We start from the raw sequence: 23,143 nt of genomic DNA, 5'->3' as shown, positions 1-23,143 counted from the left end.
GATATAAGTCTAAGAGCCTGGGAATTAGATAGAGTCAGGGTAGTGGCCTTTCCCTTGCTATAGGGGCTACACGATTTTATGCAAGAGTTCCAATTTCTCCACATCCTTGCCAACACATATAATCTTGTGTTTTTGATAATGGCTATCCTAATGGGTGTGAGGTGGTATCTCATTGTGGTTTTCATTTTCACTTCCCTAATGAATAGTAGTGTTAAGCATGTTTTCATGTGCTTATTGATCATTTGTCTACATTCTTTGGAGAAATGCCTATTCAAATACTTTGCCCATTTTTTAAATTTATGCTTTTTAATGTTTATTTTTGAGAGAGAGACAGAGTACGAGCAGGGGAGGGGCAGAGAGAGAGGGAGAACAGAATCTGAAGCGGGCTCCAGGCTCTGAGCTGTCAGCACAGAGCCTGATGGGCCCGAACGCACACAATGTGAGATTATGACCTGAGTCGAAGTCGGATGCTTAACTGACTGAGCCACTCAGATGCCCCCCTTTGCCCATTTTTTAATCTGGTTGGGTTTTTTTTGTTGTTGTTGTTTTTAAGCTATAGTTCTTATATATTCTGGATATTAATCCTTTATCAGATATATGATTTGCAGATCTTTTCTCCCATTTTGTAGGTTGCATTTTCTCCCTGCTGATTCTGTCCTTTGGTACCTGAGTGGCTCGGTCAGTTAAGGGTCCAATTCTTGATTTCAGCTCAGGTCATGATCTCACAGTTCGTGAGATCCAGTCCTGCACAGTCAGTGCAGCGCCTGCTTGGGATTCTTTCTCACTCTCTCTGCCCCTCCCCTGCTCACTCTCTCCCCCTTTCAAAATATTTTTTAAAAATATAAGATTTGAATCAGACTTCTGATACTTCTGTAGGAAGGGGTTAAACATTTCTGCACCCCCTCCCTTCCTCACTGTCCTTCCCCCACCCCACTGAGAAGGGTTCAGAGAATGTAGATACCTCAATTCTCTTATTTTCTTGTTTACATGAACCTCTAAGAATCTATTCACCTCCATGCCATGGAGAAGACAGTGTGGAGGCATGGGAAAAAGGAAATATATAATAAGATGTTTATTAAAATAATTTCTAGTGATTATCTAATGCACTGCAAAATGAATTCTATATCCCATATATAGGAGGATCTTAAAGTTCTCTCCTTGATAGTGATGGAATAATTTTATGAACACTTTTTTACCATGAAGTTGAACTGGTCTGTATCAGGAAAATACCTTTTTTCCTAGTTTTAAACTTAACACTAATGACCTGCTGTAATGTGTAGAATGTGTAAAATTAAGCATGGAAGTAAACTGAAGAGAAGATGTGGCAAATTTTAACAGAATTCCCTTCTGCAAAGGTAGGAAAACAGTGTACCCGCAGAATATACACAACTAATTAGATTTCATTTCTTTCCAAAGCACTCAGTTCAACATATTTGTAGTCTAACTTGCAATTTATGTATTTTCCTGGGCTTTTATTAATTAACTTTCACAATATATCCAGGATGGACAGTTCCCTAGACTGTGAATAAAAGAAATAGGAGACACACAAAAGTTAGGCAGTTGCCAGGGGTTAAAAAGTAAGTTAGTAGGGGCACCTGGGAGGCTCAGTGGATTAAGCGTCCAACTCCTGATTTTGGCCCAGGTGATGATCTCATGGCTGTGGGATCGAGCCCCACATCAGGCTCCCACACCGAGTGTGGAGCCTGCTTACAATTCTCTCTTTTTTTTCTCTCTCTCTCTCTCCCCCTCCCTTCTCCTCTCCCCTGCTCATGTTCTCTTTCTCTCTCAAGTTAAAAAATAAAAATAAACTAAAAAGTAAGTTAGTGGAACTATAGGAAGAAATTTAAGAAATTGATTGTGGGGTTCACCCCCTGGCCACAACACTTCCAAGTAAACTGGAAAAAATAACACTCTAAATTGAAAGTCACAGACACTGAGGAAGAGGAATTCTTTTAGATGTCAAGAGGTCTTTATTGAAATAATAGCACAGTTACACTTCTAATAATATCCTTTCCACTTGTATACAATAGATTAAAAATGCTTGCTACATACAGTGCACAGACAGTTCAATAATTAGAACCAACTCAACTGCATTTGAAATAAATAAAATAGCCTATTTAATAATTTAAAGTAAAATTACTGTACAATATGAAAATAAAGATACATAAATGTTAGGATCTACAATGCCATAGAAATAAAATCATTATTCTGCATTACACAAAACAGTGCAAGAAACAAATCCAAATAAGCTTTTGGAGTGCAAAGTTTAAATGTTTCCATTTTAAATTATCATGCAGACATAGCATTTCAAACCATGCTATAGTCTATGGCAAATTTTTTATTTTTAAGAGGAAAAATGCTAGCCAGTCAGTTTACTGTACCATCAAGTGTTGCATCACATAGCGCTGCTGCTCTGCTTCTACAGTACAGTTTAGAAGGGAGGTATCCTGTTGCATTCAAAAAACTGAAATTAACAAGTTTCTGAAGCAAACATATTTACCTTTTAAGCCTGAAACGAAATAATGTGACAAAATAGTAATTATATCCCTGGGTTTAAGAAAGAAAAGTCCAATACCACATAATGAACTAAGAAGCAGTTTTCCATCCATCTTTCAACTCCATAATGATCCTTAGTGAAAATAACCATGTAACTTTTGAGAGACATAAAAAATTCTGACCTCCAGCTGACAAATGATACAGTATCATGGGCTTGTGAGAAAAGTAATTTCTGAACACCTATGTTTAATTCGTGTAGAGCTTGGTTGCGTTACATGTAATAATATGCTTAAAGTATAGCTCAATTTCAATGTGTATATAAAACTGTTATTTAGGCAAAGACCAAGGAATGCATTTAATACTAAACCGTAAACACATCGTCCACCTCGGAGTGCACACTGACAACATAAGAGCTCTTCCGCAGACTTTGGCAACAAGACTACATATAGCAGATCACAGCAGCACGAGCTCACATGGAAGACTGAAAGCACTGCAGAATAACACCACCCAACAGTTCCTATCAAAGGGGTACATGGTAATAAGGGGCCTCCTCGTGCTAAGCCACTTTCCCAGTCAGTCTATGTTCTTCAGATTTGTTATTTTCACAACTCAGTAGTCTTAAGTCTCTGTGCTTTCACTGCATAGATTGACACTGGGTTACTCTATCCGTTGTAAGTCCAGAGGGTTACAGTTCTGTCTGCAGAGGATGACAGGAAGGACAGATCCTGGGTGTGCCATCTGCACTGAATCACTTTGTCCTTGTGCTCCCCTACCACCATGATAGGAAGCTGCTTAGTGAGATCTCCTAAATTAAAAAGAGAGATACTGATTTACAATACAAAATAAGTATATGTATAGATTTCACACACTTCCTGTTACTTGAAGACATTATAGTATACAAGTCCTAAACTAGATCAATTTAATACATTTAAACGTTTAAACAGGGATAAATTATTGAATATCTGTTAGTAGGATTGGGTAAAATATACACAGCAACATTGGACACAGCTGCCACTCTCTCCTTGAAACTATCTCTCAACTTCTCTCTGACTTTGGTGCCACTACATCTTGGTTTCCTTTGCTGGTTTGCTGTTGTTCCTTTCCCAGGAATCAGCCTTCATATTTCCTGTTTACTTTATATCCACTTCCTATGAAATTTCATCTAGTACCATGATACCATGGCCATTTGTATACTTATGACTCACACATTTCACCTCCAACCTTGACTTCTCACCTGAGCTCCAGACTAGAATGCAAATAGCTATTCGACATCTCACTTGACTGCCTCATAGTCATCTTCATTTGTTCAAACTGAACACTTGATTTTCTTGCCCAAACCTGTTCCTCCTCCTACCTATCTTCCTTATCTCAATTAACGGCACCACCTAGTTGCTCATGCCGAAAACCTAGGAATCAGCATTCCTCTAACTCCTCAAATTTAATCCAAATTAAAATATATCCCAAATTCAGTCACTTGGCACCACCCTCCACCTCTACCACCCTAGCCCAAGCTACTATCAATCCCTCAACTGAACTGTTCTGATAATCTCCTGATATTTATACTTATAATCCATTCTCCCTACAGAACTCGAAATTACCTTTTGAACAATATCAATAGATATCAAATCAGATCACTCCCTGTTTTAAATATTCCAAAGGATTCCCATTATGCTTTTTAAACATGCCTATGAAACCCTGCCTCAGATTTATTCTTCTGTCCCTCACTCCCTTAGTTCTCTAAGTCCCAGCCACACTGGCTTCTTGTAGCCTCGTGAACATGCTGAATTCACTCCTGCTTAGCACCTCTCCAGAAGCTACGATCTCCTCCTGGGGTCCTGCCCTGGCTGTGCCTTCTCATCACACAAGTCTCTGCACAAATGGCATTTCCCTAGAGAGATCTACCTGAGCCTACCTAAAATAGCCTTCCCCATCCACCCACTCTCCCACCTTGCTAATTTTTTAACTGCACTTACCGACACCTGAAACTACATCATTATCTGGTCTACTTTTTATTGACCTCTAAAATGTAAGCTCCAGGGGTGCCTGGGTGGCTCAGTCGGTTAAGCGTCCGACTTTGCCTCAGGTCATGATCTCATGGTTTGTTGGTCAAGCCCCATGTTGGACTCTGTGCTGACAGCTCAGAGCCTGGAGCCTGCTTCAGATTCTGTCTCCCTCTCTATCTGCTCCTCCCCTGCTTCCACTCTGTCTCTCTCTCTCAAAAATAAATAAATATTAAAAAACCTATATTTAAAATGTAAGCTCCATCAAGGAGGAAGTTCCCTGTCTTATTCATCTCTCTTCTGTCTCTAGTTGATACAAAATAAATGACTGCTTACTAAGTGATTAAAAATAAAACTAGATGCTGAAGATATAATTACACATATTATACGTTTTTTAAAGCAGAAGCAGGGGTGCCTGGGTGGCTCACTCGGTTAAGCAGCCGACTCTTGGTATCAATTCAGGTCATGATCTCATGGTTCGTGCGTTCAAGCCCTGTGTTGGGCTTGCACTGACAGTGCAGAGCTTGCTTGGGATTCTCTCTCTCTCTGCCCCTCCCATGCTTGAGCTCTCTTTCTCTCTCAAAATAAATAAACTTTAAAGTAGAAGCAAAGTGGAGTACATAAATGTGTATTTTAACATCTACCATCGTTGAACTCAAAATGATTCATTGTAATAAGTGCTGATTCTTTTCAATATTTTAAGAACTATTTAATAAGACTATTCACTTGATCTGTTTAATAATTTTCTATAGGTCACATCAATACAGTACCAGTAATTTGACCACTGAATACTATAAAACTAAAATTTGAAAATATTATATAGTCGATTACAGCGGATTAACAACAACAACATCCCAAATAGCCATAAAAATCCTGGAAGAGAGCACAGGCAGTAATTTCTCTGACATCAACAGTAGCAACATTTTTCTAGGTATGTCTCCTGAGGCAAAGGAAACGAAAGCAAAAATGAACTCCTGGGGCTACATCAAAGGAACAAGCTTCTGCACAGCAAAGGAAACAATCAACAAAACAGAAAGAGAACCTATGGAGTGGGAGAAGATACTTGCAAATGACATATCTGATAAAGGCTTAGTAACTAAAACATATAAGAACTTACACACACACACACACACACACACACACACACACACACACACCCCAAATAATCTAATTAAAAATGGGCAGAAGACATGAACAGGCATTTCTCCAAAGACAGACAGATGGCCAACAGACACATGAAAAGATGCTCAACATCACTCATCATCAGGGAAATACAAGTCAAAATTACAAATGAGTTATCAACTCACACCTGTCAGAATGGCTAAATCAACAACACAACACAGGTTTTGGTGAGGATGTGGAGGAAAAAGGAATTCTTGTGCACCCAAAAGGTGGGAATGTAAACTAGTATAGCCACAATGGAAAACAGTACAAAGGTTCCTCAAAAAATTAAAACTAGAGTTATCATATGATCCAGTAATTCCATTACTGGGTATCTACCCAAAGAACACAAAAACCCTAATTCAAAAGATATATGCACCCTTGTATTTATTGTAGCATTATTTACAATAGCCAAGATATGGAAGCAACCCAAATATCCACAATAGATGAACAGATATGGAACACACACACACACACAGGAATATTACTCAGCCATAAAAAACAATGAAGTCTTGGCATTTGCCAACAACATGGATGGAGGGTATAATACTAAGTGAAATACATCATTCAGGGAAAGACATATACCATATGATTTCACTCATATGTGAAATTTAAGAAACAAAACAAAGAAAACAAGGAACAAAAAAACCAGAGTCTTAACTAAAGAGAACTGATAGTTACCAGAGGGGAGGTGCATGGGGGATGGATGAAATAAATGAAGGGGAAAGGGATTACAAGTATAATTATCTCAATGAGCACTGGGTGATGTATGGAATTGTTGAATGGCTATATTTTACACCCAAAAGTAATATAACACCATATGCTAATTATACTGGAATTTAAAAAGAAAAATTAAAAAAAAATATGTGAATTAAAAAAAAATCCCAAATAGGAGAGTCCACAAAAAAGGAAACAGTCAATCTCTCTCACCTTGCAGGTCTGTCACCTTTATTTTCATATCATAGGATCCTGTTAGCAAGTAGTGAGCTCCAGGAGAGAATCGAACAGAGCGAACATCGCTGGAATGAGGATGATAACTTTGTACCATTCTTCCTCCTCTTATGTCATACAACATGCAGCTAGAATCTTCTTGTCCTGTGGCCAAGAGACGTCCACTGGGATCTACAGCTACAGATGCCACTGCACTGCCTGTATAGAAGACAGAATAAAAGTTTCACATGGAAAAACCAATACAGCTAAACTACAACAGCTAATTGTGTTCATGGAACCATACATTAAAAATTTAATGTAGCTGGGGCGCCTGGGTGGCTCAGTCGGCTGAGTGTCCGACTTCGGCTCAGGTCATGATCTCACGGCTTGTGAGTTTGAGCCCTGCGTCGGGCTCTGTGCTGACAGCTTAGAGCCTGGAGTCTGCTTCTGATTCTGTGTCTCCCTCTCTCTCTTCCCCTAACCCACTCGCATTCTGTCTCTGTCTCTCTCAGAAATAAATAAACATTTAAAAAATTTTTTTTTAAATTTAATGTAGCTTGTCAATACTGTTAAGGAAAAATCCAAATCAACATTCAACCATGGACACCTGGATGGCTCAGTCAGTTTAGTGTCTGACTTCATTTGAGGTCATGATCTTGCCATTCATGAGTTTGAGCCCTGCAGAGGGCTCTGTGCTAACAGCAAGGAGCCCACTTCAGATCATCTGTCTCCCTCTCTCTCTCTGCACAACCCCCCCATGCATGCATACACTCTCATTCTCTCTCTCAAAAATAAACATTAAAAAAAAAACATTCAACCAATAAACACTTTCATCCTTTTTAGAGACAAAGTGTAAGCAAGATTCTATGAGAAACAAGAAAGTCTGTTGTTGTTTTTTTTAATCATCTGGGAGAACCCCCTGGGACACCATTACCTATAACACAATAGTACAATAGATGAGCCACTATTCCTAAGGTAGTGCTATCACTGCTGGGTAAGTGTCCAGAAATACTCGTAACCAGCTCAGAGTCTAGTTAAGGGAATAAGAAATTAAGTAACAAAATATGTTTTAGGACATAGTAGAGGAAATGTGTCTAAGCAACATAAGAATAACTGCCAGCAGGAACTGGATGAAAGTAAGTGCTGAGTTCACAGGTTGCATCCCTAAATCCAGATTAGGCATTTTCAATGGGGGGGGTAATAATGCCCCCAAGGGAGTGCAAAATGGTTTCCAGGGGATAGAAAAACTCTTAAACATTAAAAAAAGTTTGTTAGCACCCCCACCCCCCGAACCTTAACCCCACCCAACAAAATCTTACTCCTTAGTATTTAATTTCTCTTGTTAGGAAAAAGTTTAATTTAGTTTTTCTCCTCACAGGGGGCAATAATGAAAATAAGGTTGAAGAACACTGCTCTAGGCTGAAGTGGCTTGGGAATACTTCACAGAAAAAAGGGACATAAGTTAGACTTTAAAGAACAGTAAATAGTATAAAAAAGAGAGAAACTGTATTTATTATACACATATGTAAAAATAATCTTTGCCTAAGATTTTGATAGAGAAAAGATGAGGGCTATTACATGAAACAGAATTACATGAAATAACATTTAGAGGAAAAGTATAAAAATGTTTAAGGACAGGTGGCTTAGTTTGCTGGAGTCACTTGGTTCAACAAGTTAACATAAAAGGTAGTTTGTAGTTGAGCCATAAAAGGCAGATTAGGGTCAAGGGGTGCCTGCATGGCTCCGTTAAGTGTCCGGCTCTTGATTTCAGCTCAGGTCATGATCTCACGATTCATGAGATCAAGCCCCACATCTGGATCTGCACTAACAGTGTGGAGCCTGCTTGGGATTTTCTCTCTCCCTATCTCTGTGCCCCTCTCCTGCTGTGCTCTATGCTATGTCTCTCTCTCTCAAAATAAACAAACATGAAGAAAAAAAAAAAAAAAAAAAAGGCAGGTTAGGGCCAGACTTTTAGGCATCTGCAGTGTCAAACTGCAGAGTTTGAACTTGTTCTTACACACAGTGAAACATAACTGCAAATTTCCCAGCAAGAGAATTATATAGTCTAACCAGTACTTTGAAAAGATTAATCTATGTGAAAATGTGTTTCAAATTCAAATAGACTTTGAAGTCTAAAAGGGTAACCTCTAGAAGACAAGACAAGTAATAGAATAACAAGAGAATAAGAGCCTAAATGAAGACGGACACATTTTACCAAAAAAAATTGAATGAAGAATCAACAGTCTTGTCCTCAATGGGGCAAAAAAAGAAAAAGAAAATGAGTCCTAGATTTCAAATCTAGTTGCATGAGGAAATAAGAGAACCATTATCCAAAAAAAAAGGGAAAAAATGAGAAGAAGAACTGATTTGCAGGGGAAATATAATGACTTTAGTTTTTTTTTTTTAATTTTTTTTTTTTTAACGTTTATTTATTTTTGAGACAGAGAGAGACAGAGCATGAACAGGGGAGGGTCAGAGAGAGAGGGAGACACAGAATCTGAAACGGGCTCCGGGCTCTGAGCTGTCAGCACAGAGCCCGATGCGGGGCTCGAACTCACAGACCATGAGATCATGACCTGAGCCGAAGTCAGCTGCTTAACCGAATGAGCCACCCAGGCGCCCCATGACTTTAGTTTTATACATGCAAAGTTGATGATGCCAACAGAAATCCAGGAAAGTCTGTTAGGCTCCAGGCTCTGGGCTGTCAACACAGAGCCCGACACAGGGCTTAAACTCACGGACCACGAGGTTATGAGCTGAGCTGAAGTCGGACACTTAACCGACTGAGCAACCCTAGCGCCCCACAAATATATAATTTTAAATAGTGATAAGAGCTATGAAGTCAACAAATGGAGTTCAGTGATAGAAAATAATGGTGAGGTCCCAGTTAGTTCAAAGAAGGCCTCTCTGGCAAGGTGCTACTGGAGCTAAGACGTAAAGATTAGAAGGACCTAACCAAGAGAAGACAATGGAAGAACATTTCACGTCAAGGAAACAGCATGTGAACTCACTAGAGGTGGGAAGTTTGGTATATTCCAGGAAATGAAAGGAAAAACAAGTGATCTGAGTTAAGACTAGAGGAATACACAATGCCAGATCAAGCAGGGTCTTGGGGGCATGGTAAAGAGTCTGCACATTAACCTAGGAGCAATCAGAAAGCACTGAAGTGCTGTAAGCAGCGTCTGATGTGCTCTGGCTGTTGTGTGGACCGTGGGCTGGAGGTGGCAAAAGTGTAAGTGCAGACTAAGGAAGCTCTTGCAGTGGTTAAGTTGAGAGATGGTGGTGGTTTATCCTAGAGTGGTGCCAATAAAAATGGAAAGCAGATGGATTTAAGATAAATTTTGGAGGCTAAAACAACAATTTGTTTATGGATTGATTACTGGAGGGAAGGAGAGAAAGAGGGATCTGGGGAGACTCCTTCTGGCATGGACAATGGGTGGTAGTACCACTTAGGTGAGGAGGTGTGGGGCAGTTTTGTTTAAGGAGAGAGGTCATTGATTCAATAGTTTGGTTTAAGACACGTTAAGTTTGACATATCCTAGAAGATATCCAAAAGGAGGTTAGAAATATGAGCCAGCCATGCAGAAAAAGTTTGGGCTAGAGACAAAAATTTTAGGTCTGTCAACATATGAATTACACTTAAAGCTGGAGGAACAGATGTAGTCAAGTAGAGAAAGGAAGGAGACAAAAGTCCTAGTCCTAGGGAATGTCAAATTTAGAGACTAGGCAGATAAGAAAGAATCACAAAGGAACAGTTATACAGAAATGTAAAAGGAGAATAAAAAGCCCAAAAAGAAAAGAGAAAGAGGTTAACTGCTGCAAGTCACCAAGAACTGAAGTAAAATAAGGATTTAAAGGTGATGCGACAGGGGTATCTGGGTGGGTCAGTCAGTTAAGCGTCAGACTGTGGCTCAGGTCACGATCTCATGGCTCTTGAGTTCGAGCTCCATATTGGGCTCTCTGCTCTCAGCACAGAGCCTGCTTTGGATCCTTTGTCTCCCTCTCTCTCTACTGCTCCCCCGCTGGTTCATTCTCTCTCTCTTTCTCTCTCTCAAAAATAAACTTAAAAAAAAAAAAGGTGATTTGACAAAATGAAATTGTTGGTGACCTTGAAAAATGTAGATCTTGCTGGAGTGGAGGAAGCAAGAGACAGACTGGAATAGGTGGAAGACTAAGGGTGAGGCAATAGAAACAATATATGTAAGCAAGACTTCTGAGACATCTGGGTAGAAAGAGCAAAAAATTGGGAGGGGGATAAGGAGGTCAACAGAGGAACTTTGGGGCATTGCCAATTCTATAACATTTTTGTAGGTCTATGGTAGACAAGAAAGAAGGGCAGATCCAGTAGAGGAGATAATGTTGCAAGAGAGAGGAGATGACCAAAATGTTGAAGTCTCTGAAAAGGAGAGAAAAGGGGGTGAAATAATTTAGACAACTAGGGGAGAGTTTGGAGATAAGTCAGTGAGATAAATGTATAGAAACTAAGCAAAGAAAACCAAAAAATACAATTATTAACACCAAGAAAAACAAAAGATATGAAAGAAAAGGAAAAAAAAAAGATATGGATAGCACAGTAAGTGCTCAGAATGGTTAAAACAATGTAAAGAATGAATACTGATCTAACCAAAAATGGTACAGCTATATTGAAAAGATAGGAGACAGAAAGTATGTGAGTGGATGAGGAACAACAGGAATCAGAAAGGGACATGAAAAGTTAAACCTTCATCTTTTATGGTGTTAAGGGAATAAACAATCCTAAAAATCTATGATTATGGGTATGTTATTTAGAAATATGGAAACTATGAAAATACAACTACTACAAAAGTTTAAAATGGTTGCCTTGGAGGGAATCCTAGGTGGCTCACTCAGATAAGCATCCGACTTTTGATTTTGGCTCAGGTCATGATCTCATGAGGTTCATGAGATGGAGCCCCGTGTCGGGCTCTGTGTTGACAGTTCAAAGACTGCTTGGGATTCTCTCTCCCTCTGCCTCTCCCCAACTTGTGCATGTGACACATGCACACGTGCGCACTTTCAAAAATAAATAAACATGAAAGAAAAGGTTTCCTTGGAGAAATGGGAAACGAGGCAATGGCTGAAGGACAGGGGACAATTCTCAGGGTACTGATATTTTTCTTAATCAAACCTTATTGAACTGTTTGGTTCTTTAAACCATGTTACACATTAACTTTGGTGACAGTGCAAACTAAAGTTTAACAAATCAATGATCACATATTCATATATAAAAATACACATGTGTGTGTATTCCAGAATCAAGCTTGCTAGAACAAATCATATCTGGTTGGAATCAAAGTATAGAAAAAGGTCCATGTAAAAACTAAAAAAACAATAGAACAAATCAATGAAACTAGGAACTGGTTCTTTGGGGGAAAGAAATCAATAAAATTGATAAACCTCTAGCCAGAATTATGAAGAAAAAAAGACAAAGGACCTAAATAAATAAAATCACAAATGAGAGAGGAGAAATAATAACCAACACCACAGAAATACAAGTAATTATAAGAGAATATTATGAAAAATTATATACCAAAAAATTGGCAACCTGGAAGAAGTGGATAAATTCCTAGAAACATATAAATTGTCAAAACAGAAATAGGAAGAAATAGAAAATTTAAACAGACTGATAACCAGCAAAGATACTAAATTAGTAATTGGGGCACCTGGCTGGCTCAGTTGGCTAAGTGTCCAACTTCAGCTCAGGTCATGATCTCATGGTTTGTAGGTTCGAGCCCCACATTGGGCCTGTGTTGAAGGCTCAGAGTCTGGAGCCTGCTTTGGATTCTGTCTCCCTCTCTTCCTGCCCCTCCCCCACTCATGCTGTCTCTGTCTCTCAAAAATGAATAAACGCTAAAAAAATATTTTTTAAATCTATAGATAGCATCATCCTTAATGGGAAAAAACTGAGATCTTTTACCCTACAGTCAGGAATAAGACAAGGGTGTCTACTCTTACCATTTTTATTCAACATAATGCTGGCAGTCCGACCCACAGCAATCAAACAGCAAAAGAGAAATAAAAGGCATCCAAACTGGTAAAGAAGAAGTAAAACTTTCACTACTTGCAGATAACATGATACTACATATAAAAAAATCTGAAAGACTCCACCAAAATCCTGCTAGAACCTAATAAACAAATTTAGTAAACTCACAGGATACAAAAATCAATGTACAGAAATCTGTTGCATTTCTGTACACAAATAATAAAGCAACAGAAAGAGAAGTTTAAAAAAAACAACCTTAACAAATGCACCCAAAATAATAAGATACCTAGGAATAAACCTAACAAAGAGGTAAAAGACCTGTACTCTGAAAACTGTGGAACACTGATGAAAGAAATTGAAGATGACACAAAGAAATGGAAAGATATTCCATGCTCATGGACTGGAAGAATAAATATTGTTAAAAATGTCTATACTACCCAAAGCAATATACACATTTAATGCAATCCCTATCAAAATACCAACAGCATTTTTCACAGAACTAAAATAAACAATTCCAAAATTTGTATGGAACCACAAAAGACCCTGAATAGCCAAAGCAATCTTGGAAAAGAAAAGCAAAACTGGAGGCAACACAATTCCAGACTTCAGGTTTTATTACCAAGCATTGGTAATCAAAACTACAGTACTGGCACAAAAATCTACAGAACAGAACAGAAAACCCAGAAATGAATTCACAACTATATGGTCAATTAATCTTCAAAAGCAGGAAAGAATATCCAATGGGAAAAAGACAGTCTTTTCAACAAGTGGTGTTGGGAAAACTAAATAGCAAAACACAAAAGAAAGAATCTGGACCAGTTTCTTACACCATATACAAAAAGCAATTCAAAATGCATTAAAGCCCGAAATGTGAGACCTGAAACCATAAAAATCATAGAAGAGAGGGGCGCCTGGGTGGCTCAGTTGGTTAAGTGTCCAACTTCGGCTCAGGTCATGATCTCACAGTTCATGAGTTTGAGCCCCACATCTGGCTCTCCACTCTCAGCACAGAACCTGCTTCAAATCCTCTGTCTTCCACTCTCTCTGCCCCTCCCCTGTTCATGCTGTCTCTCAAAAATAAACAAACATTTTTTTAAAAAATCCTAGAAGAGAACACAGGCAGTAACTTCTTTGACACTGGCCAAAGCAACTTTTTTCTAGACATGTCTACTAAGTAAGGTAAAAGAAACAAAAGCAAAAATAAACTATTGGGACTTCACCAAAATAAAAAGCATCTGCATACTGAAGGACATAATCATCAAAAGTAAAAGGCAACCTACAGAATGGAGGAAGATATCTGCAAATGACATATCTGATAAAGGGTTAGTAACCAAAATATATAAAGAACTTACACCACACAACACCAAAAAAAAATCCAATTAAAAATGGGCAGAAATATGAATACACATTTCTCCAAATAAGTCCTACAGATGGCAACAAACACACGAAAAGATGTTTATCATCACTTACCATCAGGAAAATATAAATCAAAACTACAATGAGATATCAACTCACACCTGTCAGAATGGCTAAAATAAAAAACACAAGAAGCAACAGGTGTTGGTAAGGATGTGAAGAAGAAAGGAAGTCTTGTGTACTGTTAGTGGGAATGCAAACTGGTATAGCCACTCTGGAAAACAGTACGGAGGTTCCTCAAAAAGTTAGACATAAAACTACCCTATGATCCAGCAATCACACTACTGGGTATTTACTCAAAGAATACAAAAATACTAATACAAAGGGACACATGCACCCCTATGTTTACAGCAGCATTATTTACAATAACCAAATTATGGAAGCAGCCCTAGTGTCCATCAACTGATGAATGGATAAAGAAGATGCAGTATATATATATACACAATGAAATAATACTCAGCCATAAAAAACAATGAAATTTTGGGGCACCAAGGCGGCTCAGTTGGTTAAGCACCCAACTTCAGCTCAGGTCATGATATCGCAGTTTGTAGGTTTGAGCCCTGCGTTGGGTTCTGTGCTGACAGCTCAGAGCCTGGAGCCTGCTTCAGATTCTGTCTCCCCCTCTCTCTGTCCCTCCCCTGCTCAAGTTCTGTCTTTCTCTCTCTCAAAAATAAACATTAAAAAAAACCCGAAAATTTGACATCTGCAATAACATGGATGGAGCTAGAGGCTATAATGCTAAGTGAAATAAGTCAGTCAGAGAAAGACACCGTAAGATTTCACTGATATGTGGAATTTAAGAAACAAAACGGATGAACATAGGGGGACAAAAAGAGACAAACTAAGAAACACACTCTTAACTATGGAGAACTGATGGTTACCAGAGGGGAGGTGGTTGGGAGGATGGGTTAAATAGATGATGGAGATATTAAGGAATGCCCTTTTGATGAGTACCAGGTGATATACAGTATAGTTGAATCACCATAATATACACCTGAAACTAATGTAACACTGCATGTTAACTACCTGGAATTAAAATAAAACCTTAAAAAAACAAAAACCAAAAACCTAAAGCACTGAGTGAACCTCAAGTGAAACACCTAGCAATATTCGCTGCGTCAATGCCAGTCCCTAGTGAGCTGTTTATTGATAGCTGGCTGGTAATTTTATGCCACCTCTAGTCATAAATGAAGGTTTATTAAAACAGTAAGTAAAATATTCCTGGGGAAAAAAAAGTTCCATGAAAGCCAAGAGAATTGATAAAGCACTAAAATAACAAAACAAAAACACCACCAAAAATTAAGAATGAAAAGTAGTCCTTTTCATTTTGAACAGTGCCATAAAAACTACAAAGCAGAAAAGGGACTCTAAAATAAAAACAATTGCAGGATATGGTGCTTCTCTTAAAAGGTGATATAACATGGGGTGCCTGGGTGGCTCAGTTGGTTACGCATCCAACCTCGGCTCAGATCAGGATCTCACCATTCGTGGGTTCAAGCCCTGTGTCAGGCTCTGTGCTGACAGCTCAGAGTCTGGAGCCTGCTTTGGATTCTGTGTCTCCCTCTCCCTCTGCCCCTCCCCAGCTCACACCCTGTCTCTTTCTCTCCCTCTCTCAAAAATAAATAAACATTAAAAAAAATTAAAAAGGTGACATAACACAAAGAGCAATACCCTCGGTTTACATGGAACGATCCAAGGTATATTGTTAAGTTCAAAAAGTAAGTCATGTATTATATGCTACCATTTCTGTGTGCATTCTTTAGACATATGTTTAAAGAAGACAGGAGGTTATGACATATACAAATTTCTTCGTTATACACTTAAAGAATATTTATAGAAGAATAAATAAGAAATTGGTTCCTTAGGGAAAGATACCAAGGAATGGGAGTGAGAAGAAAATGATCTTGTTCAATTTCAATTTCTGCCGTGTGTATTTTAAAACATGTTTTTTAAAGGTCTGAGTTCTAAAAGAGCCCTGCTGACAGAATAACTGCCGCATGACACTTAATGTCTCTGGGCCTCAGTTTCCTAAGCTGAATGTTATTTTTACAAAGAAAGTAAGATGAAAGTATTTTGAGAGAATTTAAGGTAATCTGTAAAATACCAACTATTTGTTTTACTATTTATTCCTATTTTTTTTAACAGATGTGTTGCAGGGGAGAGGAACTAGACAAGCGCATTTTACAAAGTTTCTTTGTCATATAAATTCATTTAAATTCCTGAAAAACATACCAGTTCCATGGAATGTTGTGCCAACAACACGAACACAGCTTGGTACTCGAAGATCCCAAAACCTAACAGTCTTATCTTGGGAACCAGATGCAATCATCCAGCCACTCCAGGTATAAAGTGCTAAAATATGCCCTATAAAAGATCATATACTCAGTTATTATGGTGAACAGTGCTTTTCTTAAACACATTCAAAGCTAGGTACTCATTATTAGACATGCGATGGTCTGGTTAATCAAATACACTGGGTAGTAGAGACTTGCCACATATATCAAATATACTGGCAATGTTCAAAACACTAAAATTCAGTAAACTGCACATCAAAATCATACTAAACAATCTTGTTACTGACCATTTCAGGATACCATAATTAGTACTGAAAAAAAAAATTATCATTTGAAATTATGGCAAATTATGGCAAAGCACAGGATCATGGTGTTAGAACACTGGCTTTGCAAGAGGCAGACCTGAGGTCTTAATTCTGCCATATTCAGCTGCAAGATATTGGTCAAGTCATTTTGCCTTTTCAAATTTTGTTTATTTCATATATAAGATGAAGATACAACTTCCTGCCATATAAGATTATTGTAAGGATTAAATTATGTGTATAAGCAAGGGATTTAGCGCACAGGGAAATGTTACCTATTGTTACTGTGTTATCTAAAGTTCCCAATTAAAACTTTTAAAATAAAAATTTCCTGTCTTGAAGAAGTCACTTTTGATAAAATATACCCCATTAATGAAAATGCAGAGAGGGAAAAAGCACAGGTTGAACAAAAAGAAAAGTAGCATCTGAAACTATCACATACCGGTATGTCCACTCAGAGCATGCAGGCCCTGTCCTCTTTGACAATCAGTTGTATAAATGTTACAATCCCCTGCTCCAGCACTTATTAAAATAGCTCCACCACTTTCTGGGCCTTCCATAAATGCCAAGTCTCTAATTGTCCCATCATGCATACTAAATTCCAGATCCGGTCCTGAAACAACAATAAGAATTAAAAAAAAAGATGCTGCTCAACTTACTGTGATAATTTGGTATTGCTAAACTGTCTCAAAACTAAGCAAGAATAATGGTAGAGAGGAGTGGTTTATATTTTCATGTAGGGATAATACTATTATCAATTTCATTTTACTTAAAGAGCAAAAAACTTCAAGAAATCAAAATACTGATTCAGTTATCATCATCCTTAAAACAGCTAGAGAGTTATCCTCTCTTTTATGCCAAAGAAAAAGAAAGAGAAGACAGGTACTCTCTGTAACATATTCATTAATGCACTGCTGGTAGTTATTTAAAAGTTATCTTTCCTTTTTTTTTTTTAAATGTCTATTTTTGAGAGAAAGTGAGCGTGTGTCTGTGGGGGAGGAGCAGGGAAAGAGGGAGACAGAGAATCCCAGTTTCCTCACTGTCAGCACAGAGCCTGATGTGAGGCTCGAACTCACAAACCATGAGATCATGACACAAGTCAAAATCAAGAATTGGAAGCTTAACCGACTAAGCCACCCAGGCACCCCAAAAGTTATCTTTCTGAATAACAATAATTTTCTAAGAATTAGACAACACTGATTAAGAACTTACTAAAAAAGAATAATGCCTTATGAATGCAACTAAGCAATTACAAGAAAACTCTAAAGGCTATATTCTTAGATTTTATTGAAAATAAAACAGATATATCAAAGAACATAAGGAAAACATTAAGAATACATTAAGAAACATTAAGAACACTACTGCTTACATACTTGGGACCTACCTGTTGCATTACAAGTCTCTGCATTGAAGGGCAGCACTTTAACATATTTGTCATTTGATCCTGTTGCTAATAACTGTCCACAAGGACTCCAGGCCACACAGTAAATGGATCCTTTATGATGTTTATTCCTTTTAAAACGTACCACTGGCTGCTTAGGGATGTCATGTGCACTAAACAGAAACATTACAGAAAGACATTTCAATTTTTTGCTTGCCAAAGTTAATGAAATTCTATGTTATGATTGTCTTGAGGGAGGGAGCAAAAAAGTGTATCAGACAACATGTCAATAACAATCTTCAAAATCTCAAAGCAAAAGAAATGAATTTAAAGTGTATTTATTTATTTATTTATTTTAACGTTTTATTTATTATTGAGAGGCAGAGAGAGACAGAGCATGAACATGAGAGGGACAGAGAAAGAGGGAGACACAGAATCCGAAGCAGGCTCCAGGTTCTGAGCTGTCAGCACAGAGCCCGATGCAGGGCTCGAACTCAAACCGCGAGATCATGACCTAAGCTGAAGTCAGACACCCAACCGACTGAGCCACCCAGGCGCTCTGAATTTAAAGTATATTTAAAATTGAAAAGTAAAATTATAAACTATTATTAGACTAACCTAACTCTATTTCAGACCACATAAGGAACAAGATTATTTTTTAAAAATTCTTCATTTCACTTGGGGCATCTGGGTGGCTCAGTTAAGTGTCCGGCTTCAACTCACGTCATGACCTCACAGTTTGAGTTTGAGCCCCACGTCTAGCTCTGTGCTGACAGCTCAGAGCCTAGAGCCTGGAGCCTGCTTTGTATTCTGTCTCCCTTTCTCTATGCCCCTCCCCTACTCGCGCCCTGTCTCTCTCTCTCTCACAAAAATAAACATTAAAAAAAATCTCCATTTCACATATTTTTCATAGATTTTAACTCAGAAACACAGAGGAATGAAAAAAAAAGAGCTACTAAAGCTTCCAAATTCAAAAAACATATATTAATATTATATTAAACATATAATATGAGCAATTGGCTGGGGCTGAGGGAATGCAAGGGATGAATCAAAAAGAAAGGAGGCGAGAGTTCTTTCTAGAGTTTAAAATCTTACAAAGGTTGGGGTGCCTGCCTGGGTGGCTCAGTTGGTTAAGCATCAGACTCTTGATTTTGGCTCAGGTCATAATCTTGCTCTGCTCTGAGCATAGAGCCTACATGAGATTCTCTTTCTCCCTCTCCCTCTGCTCCTCCCCCGTGAGCCCATGAGCATGTACACTCTCTCTCCCGCTCTCTCTCAAAAAAAAAAAAATCTTGCAAGGGTCGATGTTGTCATGACTACTCACAAACAGTAAGGCAAGTGTAAGTGTTCTGGTCCAGTACAAAAGTACAAGGCCTTAAAGGACAGGGAGAATTTTTACAGAAAAAGATGACAGCAGAATCACTCCAGTGAAGATAAAATATAGTATGGCAAGTGCCAGCTGCAGACTGAGTGGGATGGACATGGTAGGTGAGGAGTTGCAGGCACGGTTATGGAAGGTCCTGAATGTCATGCTCATAAATTTGGCCTTTAATGGGAGTCAAACATTGGTTTAGTGGAGTAATAGATCTTACCTGCATTTTAAAACACAGACTAATATTCAGTCAAAGAAAAACAAAAATCATATGACTTCACTCATATGAGGACTTTATGAGACAAAATAGATGAACATAAAGGAAGAGAAACAAAAATAATATAAAAACAGGGAGGGGGACAAAACAGAAGAGACTCATAAATATGGAGAACAAACTGAGGGTTACTGGAGGGGTTGTGGGAGGGGGGATGGGCTAAATAGGTAAGGGGCACTAAGGACTCTACTCCTGAAATCATTGTTGCACTATATGCTAACTAATTTGGATGTAAATTTTAAAAAATAAAAAAATAAAATAAATTTAAAAAAAAATAAAACACAGACTAACACTAGGATACTAAAAATTTCATTAGGTATGATGATAACATCAAGTCTGTAAGAACTGGAGATTCATCCTAAAGGGTGAAATGACATATCCAGGATTTACCTTAAACTATTTTAACAAAAAGGATAAAGCAAATATGACAAAAATCTCAACAATTACTGCACTGCACTGTACTGACATCTAATTTTGTGTGTGCTTGAAAAGTTTCGTAATTAAAAACAGAAAAAGAAGACTGATAAATTGCCAATACCTAGAAGGTACTTAATATTGATCTAGAAAACAGATCAGATCAAAAGATTTTCTTTTCAGTTGCACATTGAATTCATGGCCCAATAAAAACATTTTATGACAAAAACTTATAAAATTAATTGACAATTCTGATGTGTATTTCCTAAGCATTGAAAATAAAAATTTTAATGTTTAATAAAGAGAAAAATTAAACACTACTGAATGGCAATTCTGAAAAAAGAACTAATATAGCTAAATTAAAAACTAAGGATTGACGGTACAAACCATCTATCCTTACTTACCTTGGATCGATTACTTCTGGATAGGCACATACTCTCAGAGTTTTTGAATTTGAACCTACAGCATATAAACCACCACCTGGATGAAAAGCCACTGCTCTAACAGCTTGTGTGTCTTCTAGGGTGTTAATACAAACAAATTGTTTTTTTGATTTGTCATCCTATGGAAAGAATAAATATGAAAGTCATTCTATGAAAAAAGCGAATTTAAAACAATTCCTCTTTAGTCCATTTTAAATTCATCTGAACTGTATTACTTATCACTTTATGTGATAAATAAATCACATATAAATAAATCACACATAAATAAATCACTACCTACAATCACATATTCTTTTAAATGGCAAATTCAAATTAAGCCAAATTTTCCTATTTTTTGCTGCCCATTGCTAAATTCAGAGAGCACATAGACATTCAAGTTTTTCTTTGCTTACTATGACAAAATATAAGACTATGCAGTCCCATATAGTTACCTTTAACTATCAAGAAAAAAAATAGCCCACATATATAATTCTCACAAAGTTAACAGAATATCATTTGTGCTTCTAAAAGTAGGAAGTATAAAAGACTATTATTCAATCCACTTGGGGGTTGGGAGATAGTTTCACAATCTCTAGCAATGAATACTTTAATATTTCAAATTGAAGTTATAAAATACTCTTTCAAAATTGTGAAAAGGATTTTAATCAGAACATTTAATTTGAACCTCATTTTTATTTTAAACTGTCAAACTCTGTCCTCTTCTGAGGAAGGTAAGTTGAAGCCTGGGTGGCTATATAAAAGCTTTCGTGACTCCTGCTATTAGTATAGGTTGAAACTACCCTGCTACCCTGACTACAATGGACTGGACCTGGAACAGGGACCTCTAGACTAGGTGTGGTCAACCAAATCCTGTCTTTGGGAGGTACAGATGTCAAGTACACATACAAAGGCACATGTCTTCCGCTCTGGTTGTAACCTTACAGCTCTAGGACCCACAGTCAGTGAAGAGATCATGCCTCTTCCTACACAAATTTTTATGTCTTCATGTAATACATCCTCATGGGGGAACAGGGGAAAAACTTGATAGATCATACTATGTCTGCCTTATGTAACTGAATTCATTTCTTAAATTATTCATTTGAGGGGCACCTGGGTGGCTCAGTCGCATAAGCATCTTACTTTAACTCAGATATGCTTACAGCTCAGAGCCTAGAACATGCTTCAGATTCTATGTCTCCCTCTCTCTCTGCCCCTCCCCTGCTCATATTCTCTCTTTCTCTCTCTCTCTCTACCTCCCTCTCTCTCTCAAAAGTGAATAAACATTTAAAGTTGTTTTTTTTTTTAACATTTATTTTTGAGAGACAGAGAGAGACAGAGTGTAAGTGGGAGAGGCGCAGAGAAAGGGAGACACAGAATCCAAAGTAGGTTCTAGGCTCGGAGCTGTCAGCACAGAGCCCAACACGGGGCTCAAACCTGCAAATCGCGAACTGCGAGATCATGACCTGAGCCGAAGTCGGACCCTTAAACAACTGAGCTACCCAGGTGCCCCAAAAGTGAATAAGCATTTTTAAAAATTGTTTTAAATTACTCATGTGAATTTATTTGACTAGAAATGCTATATTTCCCATTGATCCACATATAGGAAATGTGATCGTCAAACAAATAGCATTGGTAGATAAGAGAAAAAGGGAGAAGAATGACTAACTGATTAAATGGCCTATAGCACACAAATAATAATTACAAAGGGTTGCTTTAGAATAGATGTAGCAGAGCCACCAATTAACTCTATGTGCTCATCTGCAGTGTTTAAATTTTTAAAAAACCTGTTGCTATTTTTAAAATATATTTCAAATAAAAATCTACATTCCTACAATTTCTTGAAAATGAAAAGAACTAGAAATACTAGATAAGCAGATTTCTTTGTGCAAGTGAAAAATATTCTTATGTGCTGCTTATCACAACCATAGCCAACTTTATTCATTTATGTTATCTGGCCCATAAGCATCTGGAATAATGGCTGTGTTTATGGGGTTAAAATTTGAACTAAGAAATAAGATAGAATGAAGTTATATAGTAATTAGGTAAGGATATCTGGTTCCAAAGCAAAAAAATAGCTGCATTGAAGATAAGCCCATAGGAAAAACCAATAATATCTAAAGAAATTAACCACAAGGTTCAGAGAATAGTGCACAGGCCCAACTCAGGAGCCCAGATTGCTACTGGACCATTAAAATGAATACTTGCAAGTATTTTCTGAGGCAACCTCTTCACTTAGCCCAGTGAATGTTCAATTACCTTGAGACAAATAACAGCATTAATAATAATGATTATTTCTAAAATTAGTTCTATGAATTGAGAATTCCTTAGCAAAATTTGCAAGTATATATAAAAATAATGATGAAACCTCCTTCCCCAAAGTATTACCTCTTCCCCTCTTGACCTTGATAGATTCGCTGAAGAATCTCCAAGAGGTGGTTTAATGACCGAATGTTCTGATGAGCTGTATGAATAGAAATTCAAATAAAGTTTACTCTGAATATCAAAACATAAACTGAATTAATTTATCCTTTCAATTTCCAAATTTTTTTTGGCAAACGACCTGCACTGACCCCAAAGTTACGCTCTGAAGCCATTTATTAAGAGGTTCTGGGCTCAATGACACCAAGCACCATTTTAAGGAGAAGTGAGAAGTCATTCTGGAAAGGAGATTGAGTCAAAA

General features: G+C 37.7%; 1 protein-coding gene across 8 annotated transcripts in view; it reads right to left on the bottom strand.

Annotated features, from left to right (window-relative positions):
• Window positions 1-1,947: 1,947 nt before the first annotated feature.
• The window catches only part of WDR47 (WD repeat domain 47), a 68,971-nt gene continuing 47,775 nt past the window's right edge, over window positions 1,948-23,143 (bottom strand). For all 8 annotated transcript variants that reach the window (XM_078451593.2, XM_078451594.2, XM_078451591.2 and 5 more), the window contains 7 exons: window positions 22,849-22,924; window positions 20,446-20,603; window positions 17,985-18,154; window positions 17,043-17,213; window positions 16,237-16,368; window positions 6,588-6,806; window positions 1,948-3,301 (listed from right to left, as the gene is read on the bottom strand). In XM_078451593.2, coding sequence (XP_078307719.1) covers window positions 3,159-3,301; window positions 6,588-6,806; window positions 16,237-16,368; window positions 17,043-17,213; window positions 17,985-18,154; window positions 20,446-20,603; window positions 22,849-22,924 — 1,069 coding nt within the window. In that variant the 3' untranslated portion in view covers window positions 1,948-3,158. The remainder of the gene's footprint in view (window positions 3,302-6,587; window positions 6,807-16,236; window positions 16,369-17,042; window positions 17,214-17,984; window positions 18,155-20,445; window positions 20,604-22,848; window positions 22,925-23,143) is intronic.

Source organism: Panthera onca, chromosome C1 (genome assembly GCF_046562875.1).
Source record: "Panthera onca isolate mPanOnc1 chromosome C1, mPanOnc1 haplotype 2, whole genome shotgun sequence".
NCBI lineage: Eukaryota > Metazoa > Chordata > Mammalia > Carnivora > Felidae > Panthera > Panthera onca.
Note: the sequence above shows the minus strand (reverse complement) of the source record. Positions and strands in the feature narration are given on the sequence as shown.